This window comes from Triturus cristatus, chromosome 4_1 (assembly GCF_964204655.1).
Source record: "Triturus cristatus chromosome 4_1, aTriCri1.1, whole genome shotgun sequence".
Taxonomy (NCBI): Eukaryota; Metazoa; Chordata; class Amphibia; order Caudata; family Salamandridae; genus Triturus; species Triturus cristatus.
Window position 1 is genome coordinate 194,988,031 of NC_140585.1, and position 16,756 is coordinate 195,004,786.

General features: G+C 42.3%; 1 protein-coding gene across 4 annotated transcripts in view; it reads left to right on the plus strand.

Annotated features, from left to right (window-relative positions):
• LOC146854003 (glycine N-phenylacetyltransferase-like) overlaps window positions 1-16,756 on the plus strand; it is a 401,407-nt gene that overhangs the window by 117,413 nt on the left and 267,238 nt on the right. For all 4 annotated transcript variants that reach the window (XM_085651867.1, XM_085651868.1, XM_085651865.1 and 1 more), the window contains 2 exons: window positions 547-660; window positions 7,530-7,637. In XM_085651867.1, coding sequence (XP_085507993.1) covers window positions 580-660; window positions 7,530-7,637 — 189 coding nt within the window. In that variant the 5' untranslated portion in view covers window positions 547-579. The remainder of the gene's footprint in view (window positions 1-546; window positions 661-7,529; window positions 7,638-16,756) is intronic.

The window sequence follows — 16,756 nt, forward strand, 5'->3', positions numbered from 1 at the left end:
CATATTCAATCCCTTTCTGCCTCCCAGAGAACTATAGAGATATGTCCCATTTTCTTACTTGAATTTCATTTTTTACATCGGTTTCCTTCCCTCATTCATCCACAGACACATTGAGCTGGATGAGCTCCAACAAACATGTAAAGCTACCTTAGATCAATAGGTGTAATAAAATGGGATAGTGCGGCTGATAGCAAAGAGCAGCTGTTCTCTATGCCCTGCCCAAACAGAGAGAATACAAATCTCACTTTCAAAATGTGGAGGAATGCTCTTGTATTCCCCACTGTTTTAAGACAAAGTATGTCCTGATTAAATCCACAATTAGAAATTTTAGCCCCAGTATTTGTGGTCTAAATATAGTGACAAATTGTTTTGAAACAACACACAATTAACCTGCACTGTAACATGATGGATTAAAGCCCTAGGAGGAAGCTATCCAACTTGGGTAAAACATGAGGTGGAAGTCCATGCATTGTATTGCGCTTAAATAAGGTCTGGATCTCACAAGTTTATCTGGCTTTGTTGTCTTCTTTCTAATCCTTTTTTTAGGCACTTCTATTCCCCTGCACTAGTTCTTGATTCATGATGTTGGCTATAGAGAGCCCTGAGGATCGAATGGAGCTAGAGCAGCTTCTGTTCCAGAGTGTCCCTGAGTCTCTGAGGGTAAGAAAACAAAGGATGCATTCTGTATTTCATACAAACCATTTAACCAGCACTGACCAGTCAAGTAAGCACCAGATAAAAGCCAGTAGATTGTGAGGAGACTGTGAGGATGTTTGCAACAAGGAGTAAACAATATAGCCTGAAGTGGTGAAATGGGATAAATATATCAGGTGAAAGAAGGGGGAATCAGCCTTTACAACGCAGCCAGAACTAAACAGTACCATTACAACAGGGGCAAAACGACAAATGCGTTGTTACCACTCATTCCATTACCACGCGTTCCATTATCATGTAAGTCATTAATATGAGTTGCATTAGGTAACATGTTGTTGGATTTTATATCAAACACATTCCTTAAAATTGCACAAACTGGAGTTGGAATAGTAAATTATACTATTCCAAAGGCCAACGCTTCCCTGAGGCAAGTCGTAACAACTTGCATGGTAATGGAATGTGTGCTAACAATGCGTTCATTCTATTGCCCGTGTTGTAATGGCATATGTTATAAAAGCATGTGTGATTGTGTCATACATCCGAAAAAAGGCATTGTAACAAATAGAAATACAGCAAGGTGGGCACATGGTAATACAGAAGCTGATGGAGGACCACGCGGCAGAGATGGCATAGCTGGAAGAAGTGACGCAGGGAACAGAGGAGGCATGGCTGTCAAAATACTCAAATTCATTTGGTTAGGGGAAGTGCAATTAACAACCTTTTCACCCCTGAAGCAAAGATAAAGTTGAGCCCCTGTCCCGTTCCTAACCCCTCAAGGCGGTTTAGTTAGCAGCTGGTGGTCTAAAGACAGAACAAGCAGTGGTTACCAAAGAAAGAAAATAGATCCCTCTTCCAGGGACTGCCTTTGTGAGCACTGGGATGAGGACTAGAAAGAGTGAGTTCCAGGGGTACCAAAGGAAATGCCTAACTACTTGTAATTGGCATCCGTGAGAGTTGGTTTGATGGTATAGACGAATATAGATATGCCCTTTGATAGAGAATGATAAAAGAATCGTGATTTAGAGAAAAGGACAGAGTGAAAGAAAAATGTAAATATATCTTATACTCCAATCGGATGTATGTTGACAAACTGCAGACAACTCAGTAGTTTGGCAGGTAAATCAGTTCTAAATCTCTATACCTCATAAAAGGTCCTATCTATGCTGCTATCATGTGGGTGACTCACTCAATGCATTTCTTTTCTAAAGCAACAGAACGCCATTGTGAGCAAACCTTTATTTGCACATACATTTATGGTACACAATCATGCTTATGCATGTTTGCTGTAAAGGCATATGCTAGTAAGCAGTCCCACTCTGTACCATGGTGCCCAGGTTGGGGCAGTGTGCTGTATAACAGTCAATATGCTGTTGCTAGCACAGCAGCAAATGTGCACTTGCAATAAGGACATTGCCTTAGTGAAAGACAGATTTCTAATGCTGCTTATCATCCTTCCACTGAGGAGGGACATTGCAGCCTGCATTTGAAAGGAGGGCAGAGCTCCCCCTGCAGGCAGTTGCAAAGAGTGACTGCCCCTGCTTGCAGTGGTATGCCTGGAAGCTCCATGGGGCCACCTTTACCCACTTTCAAAGGGCACATTTAGGCGTCACACTGATAGGGCATCGCCTAAATGTGGCACATAGTGCACCCCGACAGCTCCTTTGCCTCCGCGCCCGTGTCGGTACCTATTGTGTAGAGGGGGACAATGTGCCCAACTCAATTAAAATTAGTATAAAATGTGTGTTCAATAGTGGCATCTCTTTCTAAAAGAAAACTGCATCCTAATCTGGAGTATACAGTCCTCCGGTGGGGTATCTGCAAAATCATTCAGAGGACAAGGGCAGACTGGCTCCCTGTATAAAGGGATCTTGAACTCGACCCTAGAAAATGCAAGGAACAGGATCCACTGTTAAATGTGGTATCCAAGTTCCCGGGGGAAACAAAGAAAATGCCAGACTAAAAAAAACCCTAATAAATTACATAGTTCACCTTATGTAAAGTGGCCTTGGTGGGGGGCTTAATTAAGTAGATATGCTGTGAAAAAACGAAAGGGAGCGCTATTAGTGACTTGTCTCACAATTCCAGTGAAAACTCAGAGTTGAGTATTGCATTGTAGGTAAAAAAAACTCACCAAAATATCAGTTTTTTAACGTTTAATCATGAAGTAGAGAAGAGCCTTTTAAGGGAAGAACCCCCTCAGGATCTGTGGGAAGTCAATAACTGAGTATTAATACCATGAAATGGTAACAGAAAGAAATGTATTTAAAAAGGAAACGATGTCGCATAGTAGCCCAGCAGTGTGGCCTACCGCGTCTGGTTTCAAGGAATGCCCTGATTAATCTGAACGCGACTGTGTTTAAAAATTGAACCCTTATAGAATGTGTCTAGAGGCTTCGTTAAAGATTTTATTTATTTATAAAGATTTGTATAGTGCAACCATGACTTGTGAGGATGTCAGAGCACTTTGCAAATGATAGGAAAAAAGAAAGCAGGGAAGAACCCAAACACATAATCAGAGGTACACACTGTGCAAATAAAATAAAATAAGTTCACAACTAGAGGGAGCAAGTATATCTAGGACAGGCTGGCAAAATAATAGATAGAGCTGGACAGACAGTCAAGCAATAATCAGAGGTGCTGATCTTGAAATGAATTGTATGATTTAGGGCAGAAATTGGTTCATAAGTAGTAATTAAACTTTTTTTTAATAAAGTAGTTGAGGGAATCAATCTGATTTCAGGTGGTAGGGAGTTCCAAATTCTCATGGAAATACCTGAGAATGCTCTGCTGCAAGTTTTATTTTTATGGAATTTTTGTGGGTTCAGTACCAAGGTGCTGGTGCTTTTAGAGGAGCTGCATCCACCAGGTAATTCTAGTGTTTGTTCCTTGTACCTTGGGGTGTTGTAATAAAGAGCTTTATGGGTCATGCATTCAATTTTTAACTGTATTCTTGCCTCATATGGAGCCAGGTAAGGGTTTTAGGATCAAGGGAGATGTGATTGTTCCTTTTTAATCCTGGGAAGGCCATACAAGGTAGCACTTCCATAGTTGAACTTCTGAATAACTGGGGCCTAGACTGCTGATTGGAAGTCTTCCTGAGGCAAGTAGGTTTGTAGTTTCCTTAAAAAGTGAATTTGGCAGTTCTCTCCTCTGACAGTGGCACTGATGTGCTCTTGCATATTTAGGTTCTTGTCCAAAGTTATTTGCAGAGATCTCGTGGAGTCGATAATGCATGGTGGTCAGTTGAGAGTGGTTAGATGTGTCATCCATAGATCGATCTCGGGCTAGTGATTGGGCGGGCAGATTAGGAGAAATTCTGTTTTTATTGCATTAACTTTGAGGTGGTTGTGGGTTAGCCAGTTTTGGGTTTTGAGTAGAGTTGTGTTGTGTTGAGGGACCTAATATATTCTGGGGAAGATATTTTCAAGTACAAGTGGGTGTCATCAGCATACATGAGATAATGTGTGTTGGAGGAATTCAGGATTTCAGCTGGGGGCTCCATGAAAAGGTGGAAAAGCGTTGGTGGGAGTGAGGGGCCTTGAGCAACCCCTAACTTGACAGGTGCAGCATTAGACAGGGACTGGTTAACCTTGAATCTTTTACATCTGTTGTGGAGAAAGGAGGTGAACCAATTTAGTGCGGACCCTGAAAGGCCCATTCTCCATTCAAGTCAGTCTAGGAGACTGTTGGGGCAGATTTACAAGAAACTAACACCGCGCGGTGCCACATCTCATTTTGCTGCACCGCGCTGCGGTAATTTCGATGCGAATGGATACAACTTATTTAATCCTGAAGAAAAAGCCGTAGGGTCAGGCTTTGAAACTTGTTGACCGGGAACCTACACATGCATTAAATTATGTGTTTCCCCACAACACCTTTTTAGTCATATCAACCACTAGCTCTACTAAAGTATATTTTCTAGTGGCCAGGTATTTTTAAACAATTCGTTCATTCTAAAGGAATGGTAGGTTGTCTCCCGGTCGATTATAGATTGCATGAAGTTTATTACTTGCAATGTCGATGCACAAGTATTCACAAGTATTCACAAAATCATAGGGGAACTGTCTCTGATTGTTTCACTAGCAGATTGTTGCAGTAGATGAAGCCATCGCATCACGAGGTCTCTTAGCTCTGTCTAGTCTAATGATGTCATGAGAAGGGGGGACTAGTAAGTCTAGTAATCGTCTGAACACAGCTCCAAAAACAAAGAGGGCACGGGCAGAGAGAAAGCTAATCATCCTTTGACTCCTTAAAGAAAGATATGCAGAATGATGTGTATGTGTCAATGCTCATGATTTGTGGCAGTGGGCTTCCAAAGATGCATTTCCATCTAGCACGTATAACATTGCAGTAGACCGGACCATTTAAAAAAGTGTCAGGTAATTAAAACCAATTACAAAAAGGAGCCACAGGGTGAAGCACTGAATAGGGAGCTGACATTTCCAGGAAAAGATAATTTACGCTTATATTGTTTGTGTGTGGAGTCACTCACATTGAAATGAAAAGAACATACCTGCGATGCTTAAGTCAACGTGCACGTTGACGTTCCTTTTGTTTCATCTCAACCCCAGGACGTGCTGCTCAGTGAGCCACGTTCACTTGAATCGGGGCATTCCTTGAAGCCAGACAGCAGGCAAGCAACCCGACTTGGTGAAAGAAATGTCTTTCAGTTCCCATTTCATTGTACTAGTACTCAGTTATGAACTTCACACAGAGCCCGAGGTGATTTTTTCATTAAGAGGCTCTTATTTACGCCATGATTCATTGATAAAAAACTGAGTGGCATATTAATAAGGCGGCGCTATAAAATTATCGGCGCTTTTGCAGCCGTTTTCGGCAGAAAAGCGGCGATAATTTCATCGCCTTATCAGCAAAGACACGCTATTGCGTGTTTTGCTGACTTAGCGCCCATTTCCAGCACGCTTAACTTTGCATCGCTAATGAGATGCAAAGTAGGCGTGGCTGTGAAACCAACCAGGGAAAATATCGGGAAGGCAGCTTCGCGATATTAACAAGGAAGGGTAGCGATTATTTAAATCGCGTTAAGTATGCAGGAATTTAACGTCTGTTAAATTCCTGACTAAGGCATACTTAACATGTGGGTGGATTCTGTGGCTAAGACCACAGGCCTTATCATCTAGGATATCGCAGTTGTCCACCATAGAAAAGGGCGATATCCACACTATCTCTGGAACTTTTATCGCCTCGGGGATGCGTGTTGTTGATATCGCGCTAACCGGGCGATAAATTCCAGAGATAGCCCGCGATAAATATGCAAGCGCTAAGCTCGCTTTGCGATATTTATCGCCTGCCCTTGTTAATATGCCCCTGAGATTTTGGTAAGTTTTTTACCTACAGTATAATTCTCAACCTTGAGTTTTCACTAGAATTGTGAAACAAGTCGCTAATAGCGCTCCTTTTCGTTTCTTCACAGCATATCTACATAATTAAGTCCTCCACCAAGGCCACTTTGGATAAGGTGAACCTTGGACCATATTATCAAGGAACGGCAATAACATTATGGCCGCTTTAGCGGCAGGAAACTGCCGCTAAAGCGGCGATAATGAGCTTGATAATATGCTTTTGTGAATTCCCATAGAAGCCCAGGTTCTGGTGTGAACCTAGGCTTCTATGGGAATTCACAAGGGCATATTATCAAGCCCATTATCGCCGCTTTAGCGGCAGTTTTCTGCTGCTAAAGCGGCGATAATTTTAACGCCATGCTTGATGATATGCCCCTAAGTTGTTTATTCATTAAAGCTGCTCAACTATAGTCTGAGGTGATAGAACTCTCAGAAGGAATATTGCCGGTGTGAGATGGTGCACAATCAGCAGGCTAACTCCCAGAGGGGGCCCCTACAAAGGGGGAAAATGAGTCCCATGGACCCCTAGATATCACCCTAAAACAAGTACAGCTATTTACTGCAGCCACCTTCAGGAGGATCTCTACCCCAATTTCAAATGAAGCCCATTGCTGCATGTACAGTTGAATTTGGGTAGGTGGCGTCAAACTGCTGGTCCGTCCTTAACTTACATGTTTTTTCCAGTGCAGGGATGGGTTCTTGCATGCACTAGGAGCAGGTAATTTGTTGTGATACAGTGCATTGCCCCATTCTACACCCTGCACACCGACTTAAGTGTGTCCCTTTGCACAGAGTGAGACAGTGCACCTTACCAGTATTAACCAAGTGCCCTGGGGGGCAGGGGGCAATGGATGTGTGTAGTCTGTACATGAGCACCAAAGTGCTTTCAAGGTGCATTCCCTCATTTACATGGGACCCTAAATCCATGAAAGTTAGAGAACATGTTAGCTCTGCACCTGTGCTATAGCAAACATGCAAGCACAGCACTAATGTCAGGAGGTGCATTGATTGAGCATCGCATGGAGGTGGCTTACAGTTTGTGCACCCCTGTGAGGTCGATCCTGCAGGCAGGTGGAGGCTCTCGCTGAAGCCACCTGCTGGGGGATCTCTGCCACCTTTAAAATGCAGGCCACATTGATGCCTGCACGGTAAAAGATGGATTAGAGGCTTCAAACTTCCAGTTGATATTTTACTTATGAGTTATCCACAGTGCAGGCACAAGTTCACATCTCCACCGGATACAACTCATTTGTTGTTATACCTTGCACAGTCCCACTCCTCATCCGGCATGCAAACGTAAGTGGGCACTGCTGCAAAGAATAGAAATGTATGTCGTATCCATAATAATGTAGATAACCCATGTGAATTTTTTTCTCTCTGGTGAACTAATTTCAGGAATATAATGTGTATTTGCACTTTTACTGTGCATTTTTGTTTGCCCATTTCCCCAATGTCTATTAGATCAACTCCAGGTGCGATTTATGTTATTTGCCACTTTCCTCTTTGTTCCAGGTCTATGGTTCAGTCTTCCACATAAACCGTGGAAATCCTTTAAATATGGAGGTTCTGGTGGATTCCTGGCCTGACTTTAAAACTGTGATATCCAAGCCACGGCCAGAGGTGAGTAAAAGGACAGAGCTTGCAGTGCACAGGTCCATACTGTGCTTCTTTGTGTTTTAAACAATTTTTTTTTTGTTTAAGAAGTTTTTATTGAATTTTCAGAGAAAAAGAAAAAGAAAAACAAATGATACAATAAACAAATATTCCAATATAGCGCCATAAAGAGATAGTATATAAACGAAGTTGGTTTACAATAACTGGGCAGACAAAAAAGGATCAATAATAGGGCAATTTAAGGAAAAGGCACTGATAAATGGGATAGGAGGAAAAGGGGGGAAGAAAAGAGGAAAGACCAAAGAGAAGAGAGGGAAAGAGAAAAGAGAAAGCCAGAGAGAGAAGAAAATGAAAAGAAAATGAATTATCACATGGGAGGGTGCGAGGAGAGATAAGTAGTAAAAGGGAGCCAAAGAAGATCAGCTTTGATTTTTTGGGAAACAGAAGAGGAGGAAACGGAAGCAATCCTATGCTCGTCACAAATAAAATTCCACCAAGTAATTGACAACAGTTTAGAATTGTCTTTCCATGCAGACAGGATCACTTTAAATGCTAATGCAATAAAAAGATCAAATAACCTAGAACTAGGTAAAACAGTTTCCATATCAGGAGCTAAAGAACCTAAAAAGATATTTACAAAAGTTAAGGTTGCATTAAAGTTGAAAACTGACATGCATACATTCCAAATTGAATTCCAAAAAGATAGAACAGATGCACATTCATATAGCTGATGAACTAATGTACCAGTTTCGGTAGAGCAGGACCAGCAAAGGGGAGAGGATGTAGGGGAAAACTTACAAATAACAACAGGAGTAATAATGGCTCTATGATACAGAAAAAACAGAGATTGGGTTATCCTGGCTGCAGCCGAAACTTTAAATAATTTCGACCATAATTTGTCCCAACTATCAATAGAAAGAGAGATGGATAGGTCCATTTCCCATGCACTTTCAATGTTGGATTTAGAGCGAACATTGGCATTAGATAACAATAACTTATAAACAGTGGCAGCTTTAAGTTTATGCGCCGGGAATAGAGAATATAATGGTGAAGAGGGTATTAAAGGGGGTGAAACTGATGGGAGAGAGTAAGTAGCTAATTGGGTTTGTATAGCATTAGAGATAATAATGTATTCCTTGTAAAAGGAGTCAGGGAGCTGATATCGTGTCTGTAGTTCTTGGAAGGAGATGATAGAAAACCCATTCAAAAACTGATGCACAAAAAAGAACTCCTTTTCCTTCCAGTATTTGTAATAGAAAGATCTACCTTTATATTTAAGAAATTTGTTATACCATAGGATGGAGGTTAAAAAACATTGGATAGGGGATAGGTCTTTAAGAAATGTATTGCACAGCAATTCACGGGAGTATTTTAATACAGGGCTTTTAGACAAAAAGGTGCAGTTAGACATAAATGTAACATGCTGAAACTGAAACTCTTTTAGAAGCGACCGCTCAAAGATAATCCAACGAGGAATAGGCGTATCCCCAAAATCGAAGGCCAATGAGAAAGATTGTTTAATCAAGAAAGCAGAGTGGTATACTTTAAAATTAGGAAAGCGCACTCCCCCCTCTTATTTGGGGCTAATAAGTTTGTTCAAAGCAATGCGGGAGCGTTTATTGTTCCATAAAAATTTAATACATAGAGAGTTTAATTGGGAAAAAAACGTGTTAGGGATTTTGACAGGGAGCATAGAAACCGTGTAAAGGATATGAGGAGTGACCATCATCTTAATAGTATCCAGTCTACCCCACCATGATAAAAATAAGGGGGACCACACGAGGAGAAGAGATTTCAATTTAGTCATTAGTGCGTTAAAAGTGAATTTAATAGTATCCGCTATATTGGAGGCAAACCAAATGCCAAGGTATTTAATTTTGGAAGGACACCATGCAAAGGCAGTATCCGCAAACATAAATTGATAACATATCGAATTTAAAGGGAGAACCTCCGTTTTGGATAGGTTAAGTTTGTACCCAGAAATGGAAGAGTAAAGGCGGACTTCCTCTAAAAAAGGGGAAAGGGATTCACTAGGATTGGACATGTATACCAATATATCATCCGCGTAGGCAGATATTTTAGTTTCAACAGAAGCAGAGGCAAAACCTTTAATTTTGGGATTGGTTCGAATACGCTCAAGGAAGGGTTCCAAACACAGGATAAAAAGTAATGGGGAGAGAGGACAACCTTGTCTGGTGCCTCTAGATAGGGGAAAAAATTGAGAAAATTGGTTATTAACAAAAATACTAGCCCTCGGACATGAGTATAACAATTTGATAAAAGAAATAAAATTAGGGCCAAAACCAAACCATTGTAGTGTATGAAACATAAACTGCCAATTTATACGATCGAATGCTTTTTCAGCGTCTAGAGACAAAGCAGCCAGAGGATCTTTATAATTTTTACCATGGGACAGGATGTTCATGAACATTCTAGCATTATCGGAAGCCAATCTACCTTTGACAAAACCCACCTGGTCCGTCTTGATCAGAAGGGGTATGATAGAATCAAGCCGAGACGCAATAATCTTAGCGAAGATCTTGCAGTCGTAATTGATTAGGGAGATTGGGCGAAAATTTTTACAAAAAGAGTGGTCCTTATCAGGCTTAGGGATAATGACGATCAGGGCATCCATAAAGGAGCCAGATGCTTTCGCATCAGTAATGAAGGAATTAAACAGCTGCAATAATTTAGGGGCAAACAAAGATTTGAAAGTACAATAAAACTCCACCGGTAATCCGTCCGGACCAGGGGCTTTTGACTTCTTTAAAGCTTGTAGGGCAGTAAGTATCTCTTGTAAAGTAATATCCGCCTCTAAAGCGGAAAACTCAGCATTCAGAGACGGGGGAGCAGGGAGTCCAGAAAAAAACTTATCAAGATTATGAGAGGAGGGGAATGTATCATCTGAATAAAGAGATCGATAGTAGTCATGAAAGACCGCTGCAATTTCTTCATCAGAGGACACCAGATTATTGGTGGATTCATCCATGATCGGACCAATGGTCTTACGTTCAGAGCGAATTTTTAAGTAATTCGCTAGCATTTTACCTGCTTTATTTTGCCCTCCGTGAAATTTAGACTTAATTCTAAGTAAAACATTGCAGGCATCAACAGTCGCAATTTTGTTAAGGTTGGTTTTGGCTGTAATTAAATTCTTAAGTGAGTCAACATTTTTGGAGGAGAAATAGTCATGCTCTAATTTTTTCAGCTGTTGTAATTGGTCCTCATACTTTTTCACATTGGCCTTCTTTTTCCGGGACACAAAGGAAATAGTGAAAGCACGGAGAGCCGCCTTAAAAGCATCCCAGTTGTTAGGAATGGAAGTGTCTGATGGGTTGTTAAAGGTAAAAAATTCATTAATAAAGGAGGTGGCTTCTGTAAGATAAGCTGTATCCGATAACAGGTGAGTGTTAAACTTCCAGCGATTAAATTTGGTGGAGGTAAGTGAAAGGTCAAAAACAGCATAGACAGGGGCATGATCTGAGATAAAGATAGAGCCAATTTCAGATTTTTGGATAGATGGAAGAAGGGATTTGCTAACCAAGATACAATCAATTCTGGATCGGGTTTGGTGTACATTAGAAAAGAACGTATATTCCAACAAATCAGGGTTACAGGTTCTCCAGACATCATACATTGGGCGAGAGGCAATGGCCGATTGAAAGGATTTATGGGTCTTATCCGGTTGAAATTTGTACTTTGATAAGCGATCCGAAAAAGGATCCAACCACTGATTAAAGTCGCCTGCTACAATAATATTAGGACAGTCAGCGGTGGAGAGGAGAATTTTGATATCATTCCAGAATTTTGGATCCGGTTTCACAGGGCCATAAATGTTTAACAAAACTAGCGTTTTATTGTATAAAACAATCTTGGCCATTACCCATCGACCTGCATCATCATTTTGAGAAGAAATAATTTGCACAGATAAAGTTTTGTGGAACAATATGGCAACCCCCCCTTTTTTGTTAACAGCAGGGGAAAAAACAACTTGGCCTACCCACTGCCTTTTTAATTTCAGCGACTCGACATCATTACAATGAGTTTCTTGAAGAAAGGAAATTTGAGAGTTGAGTTTAGATAAATGAGAAATTACCTTTTGTCTTTTAACAGGATTTCCAAGACCACGGACGTTCCACGTAACAAAATTACACATACGCGAGGGTCAGGGGAATGTGATACACATGGTGTGGAAATACTTCAAAGACAAAACGACACTGGAAGACAAAATGCGCATAGAGGTTACAAAAGGAAGCAACAAAACATAAAACCACATTACTAAGAAAAATCAACAAGCCTTTGGCAATGTAATAAATAAAGAGAGGTCTAAAAGCGCCACAACCAAGGAGAAATGAAGGGAAAAAAGCAAAGAGGAAACATGGGAAATTTCGAAAGAGGAAAAGAGTGACGCACCAACCAAAGGAAGACTGAAGTAAGAAAGTGTGAGAAAGAGCAGGGGAAGGAAAGAAGGTAAGCAGACGTAGAGAGTATAGGAAAGCAGAGAAAGAAAACAGGTCAAGGAAAAGAGTCCAGACCTGAAAGACATCAATAAAAAAGTGAAGTTGGAGCGTGATGAGACCGGAGAGAAGACAGCGGTATAAACCACATGGATAAGATTGGAAGCAGGAATAAACCTGGTAATTGTAAGAAAGGAGCAAAGAAAAGACGATATGAGGGAAAGAAGAAAGAATTGAACAGGAAGAGCCAATAACGAAGAAGAAGAAACGTGATTAACAAACATACAATAAGCAATAGAGCATATGGAAAGCTATATATACGAAGTATCTAAGGTAACCAGAAAAAAACTGTTGAGAACACCACACTAAAGCAGCAATAAGAAGAAGCACTCAATGATTTGTGTCCATATTCCGAGAGGAGATGTTATTAAGAAACAGTTTCAATTTTCCCGGGTCATCAAAGGGCCTTGTCTGGCCGTCGTGGGTGATCTTGCAGATGGAGGGATGGAGAATGCCATACTGGACATTCAAGTGTCTCATTTGTGGACGCAGTGCAAGGAATTCTTTGCGTCGAGCGTTGGTCGCATTGGAGACATCTTGTGAGATAAAGATATTGTGTCCAGACCACGATAGGTGACGTTTAAGTTTAGCTGCTTTAAGTACAGTCATAAGTTCTGTGAACTCCAGAAAAAGCATGATAATACCACGGGGTTTGGTGGAATTCGGTTGAAGGCGACCTAAGCGGTGAGCTCTCTGTATATTCAAGGGTGTAGATGACTGAAGGCCCAAGAGATCATGAAGGAATTTTCGAAGGAAAAGCAACATATCAGGACCCTCAATATTCTCTGGCAAGCCAAAAAGACGGAGGTTATTCCTTCGATTACGATTCTCCAAGTCCTCAGTATGGAGCTTTAGTTTGTGAATCTCTTGTTCCAATAACGGTATTTTTGTGGCAACATCCTGAACGTCACTGACGCGCTGTTCTAACTCAGTCACCCTACCTTCCATGACAATCCATCGGTCCTCTATTTGTTGCAATTTTTCGTTCGTGGCGACCATAAAGGGTTGAAGACCACGCACTTCCTCTAGTATATTATCTAGAACTGGACTTTGTGACGAAAGAATAGGTGAAGGCGGGTCATTCTTCTGCCTTTTGGGCTTTGCGCCAGAAAAAGACGGTTTACTTGGAGGATGGGAGTCACTAGACATCTTGGCAATTTGACTAGACACCTTCTTGGCGGGAAAAAGTATGCGGAATTCTCTCATACGTTGTAAAATTTGACGAAGAGTCTCATAAAGCCATTACAGCATCACCTTAGAACAAATAAAATAAATAAAGCTGTATCGCATCCAGCCTGTAGCTCTGAAAATACCGGAACATAGGGGTTAATCACGGCTCCTCTGAAGAAAAGACAAAATTATGAGACCTTCTCCTGAGAGAAAAACGGTACAGAACAAGCATGGCCAGGGGATAGTGGCAACTGTTGAACTTAGAACAGACTCCCTCTCGGAGAAAAATGAAGCAGTAAAGCATCAAAGCATGACTGGATCCAGGAAATGCGTGCACGGTGCTGCAGGAATAAGATACGGGCGCCTCGATACAAAATGGCCGCCGTCGAGTATTACCTCAGGAAATCAAACCGCCACGTCTCCGGGTGATAGGAATGATAAAAACAGCCGACGAAGGGCAATTCCGAATCACGACATGTTCCGCTGGCAAATTCTTCTGGAGACAGCAACCGCAGCTCGCTAGGAAGCCTTCCACACAGCTACATAGCACCGCGTCCAAGCGGAGCTAACGGAGATCCGCCATCTTCCCTCGGCGTCCAAGCCACGCCCCCTTGTGTTTTAAACAATGATTCAATATTTTAGGCACTCTCGAAGCCGGAGAGCCTCTCATGTGTGTCTGGCATGGGCTGCGCCAATGCCAGGATACACAATCAAGCGGCATTAGCATTTATAAGTGTTTAAAAGACTTTTTTTTTTTAAATACAATAATGTAAAGTAAAGAGAATTAACAACATATCGGTAAGAAAACTGTACAAGAACTTCCAAATAGCACATTAAAGACTTTATATTTTATAAGGGGGAGGGAAAGGAGAGGGAGGGGGAGACAGGGATCATTAAAAAGAGAAAAATATCATGTATACAAACAAAGAGTAAAATAATAAAGTCCTCATCAACAATAATACTATATATAGAAAAAAACATGTAATCTGGAATTTAGTACAAATGCAATAAAGTAGTGAGAAACAAAGAGCTAAAATATTCATGGAGGTTTCATGTTTGAGACAGTGTAACATTAGTAGTTGAAACATCATTACCAGTTTGATTGAGAAAAGTGGACATTATGAGAAGATGAGCATTGACTAGAATTCATAGGGGCCCATTATGATGGCGGGGTGGAGGCACCAATGCGGTACTGGAGGTGGCGGAAAATGCTTTTTTCCGCACGCCCGCAGCGGTCCTCACACCCGCCATATTAGTATGGCCAAACATAGCCTATTTTCTGTCCGCCGCGGTGCAACGCGAACTGCCATGAAAGTGCACCCGCCACCGCGGCGATGTGAGCAAATGGAGACTCACCGCTGTGCGGAATGACGTCCCGTCCGCTCTACAAATTAGGATGCCCCAAACAGTCAGTCGCACCGCAGCGGACAAACCGCCCAACCACAGATGGTGGAAGCACGACAACGGAGTGCGAAACCAGAGTCCCGGTCCCGGTCCCTTCCACCCGGTCCTGACTGCAATAGATCCAGCTCTACACGTCTTCCCGGTTCTGTACCTGATACAATACCAGCAACTCATGCACCGTCACGGACGATGCTGCAGGTACGCAAACACACAACTCCGCACAGAACCACAACACACAACTCCAGGGATGATATAGGGTTCCTGTCCACACCAGACACCCTGGTGGGGATAGAAACACATCCACAAGTGTACTCACACATGCCTTACCTGTCACAAAATCACATCTCAGCATCCAGGTTACCCACCATCCGCGATATTGATGCAATGTTCCGATCACGTCACCGCAGCGATGAATACGTGGGAAAACATGTGCACAATGCAGAAGGCAGGGACAGCGCCTGGCATGGGCAGTGCACAAAGTTTATAGGGCCACACCTCTACCCTCCACACACTAGCCCCCCCCATCCACATGAAGGGACATGCTATGTGCCTCTCTTGTGCTGCCCCATGTACAACAACCACCCAGGTGAACCCACACCCTACACCACACACCAAACAACTAGGGAGACAGCCTCAGCAGGTGGCGCTGCAGAGGAACACACAGCACAGAAACACAAGGCCAGGGCAACCCTCGTACCACACCTACACCACAACCATAGCAACAAATCTGAGTCCAAGGACAACATGAGAACACATACATCACAGGAACATAAACTCAACTGGACACAGCTTGTCAAGTCACACAGACACACCCCACACTGACACACAGCCACATACTCAGACCAGATGTCAGCAGCAATGGAGGACAACAAATAGAAAAGCTAAAGTGAGATGCACACAAATAGAAGGCCAAGGAGACAACCACTAAGCATGTGTACATCACATGCAAGATACGGAACAAATAACAACACCCTTAGCCCATCAAATCACACATGTTTGGCACAGTGAGTGAAATAAAACCACAGTCTCCCCTGTGCAACAACCCAAGGAGACAGCAGGCAAACCATGTATAAGCCCAGGAATGGAAGGATGTCTAACAGTGAACAGCCACACATCTGCATCCAACTACTTGACAGGTGTGTGTCAGCAGCACAACACACAGGGCCCATTGTTACACTCCATGACTGTCAAACACAAGTAGGATCCTTCACACATACCCCCCCAACTCACACCTGCAGCACTCAACACCAGTGTCAAACACACAGAAGGGTGCCAATAATGTCCAGTCAATCACACTCCCTGGGGGGCATCCACAAACATCACACACACACACTCAGGGAAGCCTGAACCAATGCTGGCCCCAAAACAACAGCCACACACCAAATTCAATGCCAACATACACAGGAGTACAACAAGACCAGACCTGACCTGTGCAGCAACACTGTAGAAAGGCAATGGGAGAACAAACAGGACAGGAGAACAGAACAGAACATCACCACTCAGCAACAATGCGCAGACAACATACCCCAACACAGACAAGAAGTGCATCATCTCAAAACAATCATGGACACAAACTGGGACCAATGAGACTTCAATGAAACACAGACAGACATACCACACCACCCATCAAGTCAACATGGTGTCATAGTGTACCACATGCATGCACAGGCCCCATCCTTACAAATGACAGTTCACACATGAGAAGAGAAAACTCCAAGGATGCACCCAAAACAAGCACAGGAACAAGAATAGCCCTAAGTGCATGTGACAGACACACAAGTAATGCACACTACACTGTGTGAGAAGTTGGCCTGGTATATGCTGTCCACTAGTGATAGTGGGCACCTTGCACCAGTTCAAACAACCCCTTAGTGATGATAGGTTAAAGACAAACTTATTTGAAAGCTATCCTAGTGGTAGCTATGGAGAGCAGCCTTCAGGCTAAGTCTTGGAGGAATGTAAAGCAGCTTGTTATACCAGTCTATAATCTCTTGAATGACCAAATGAAAGGAAAACCACACCAGGTATATATAT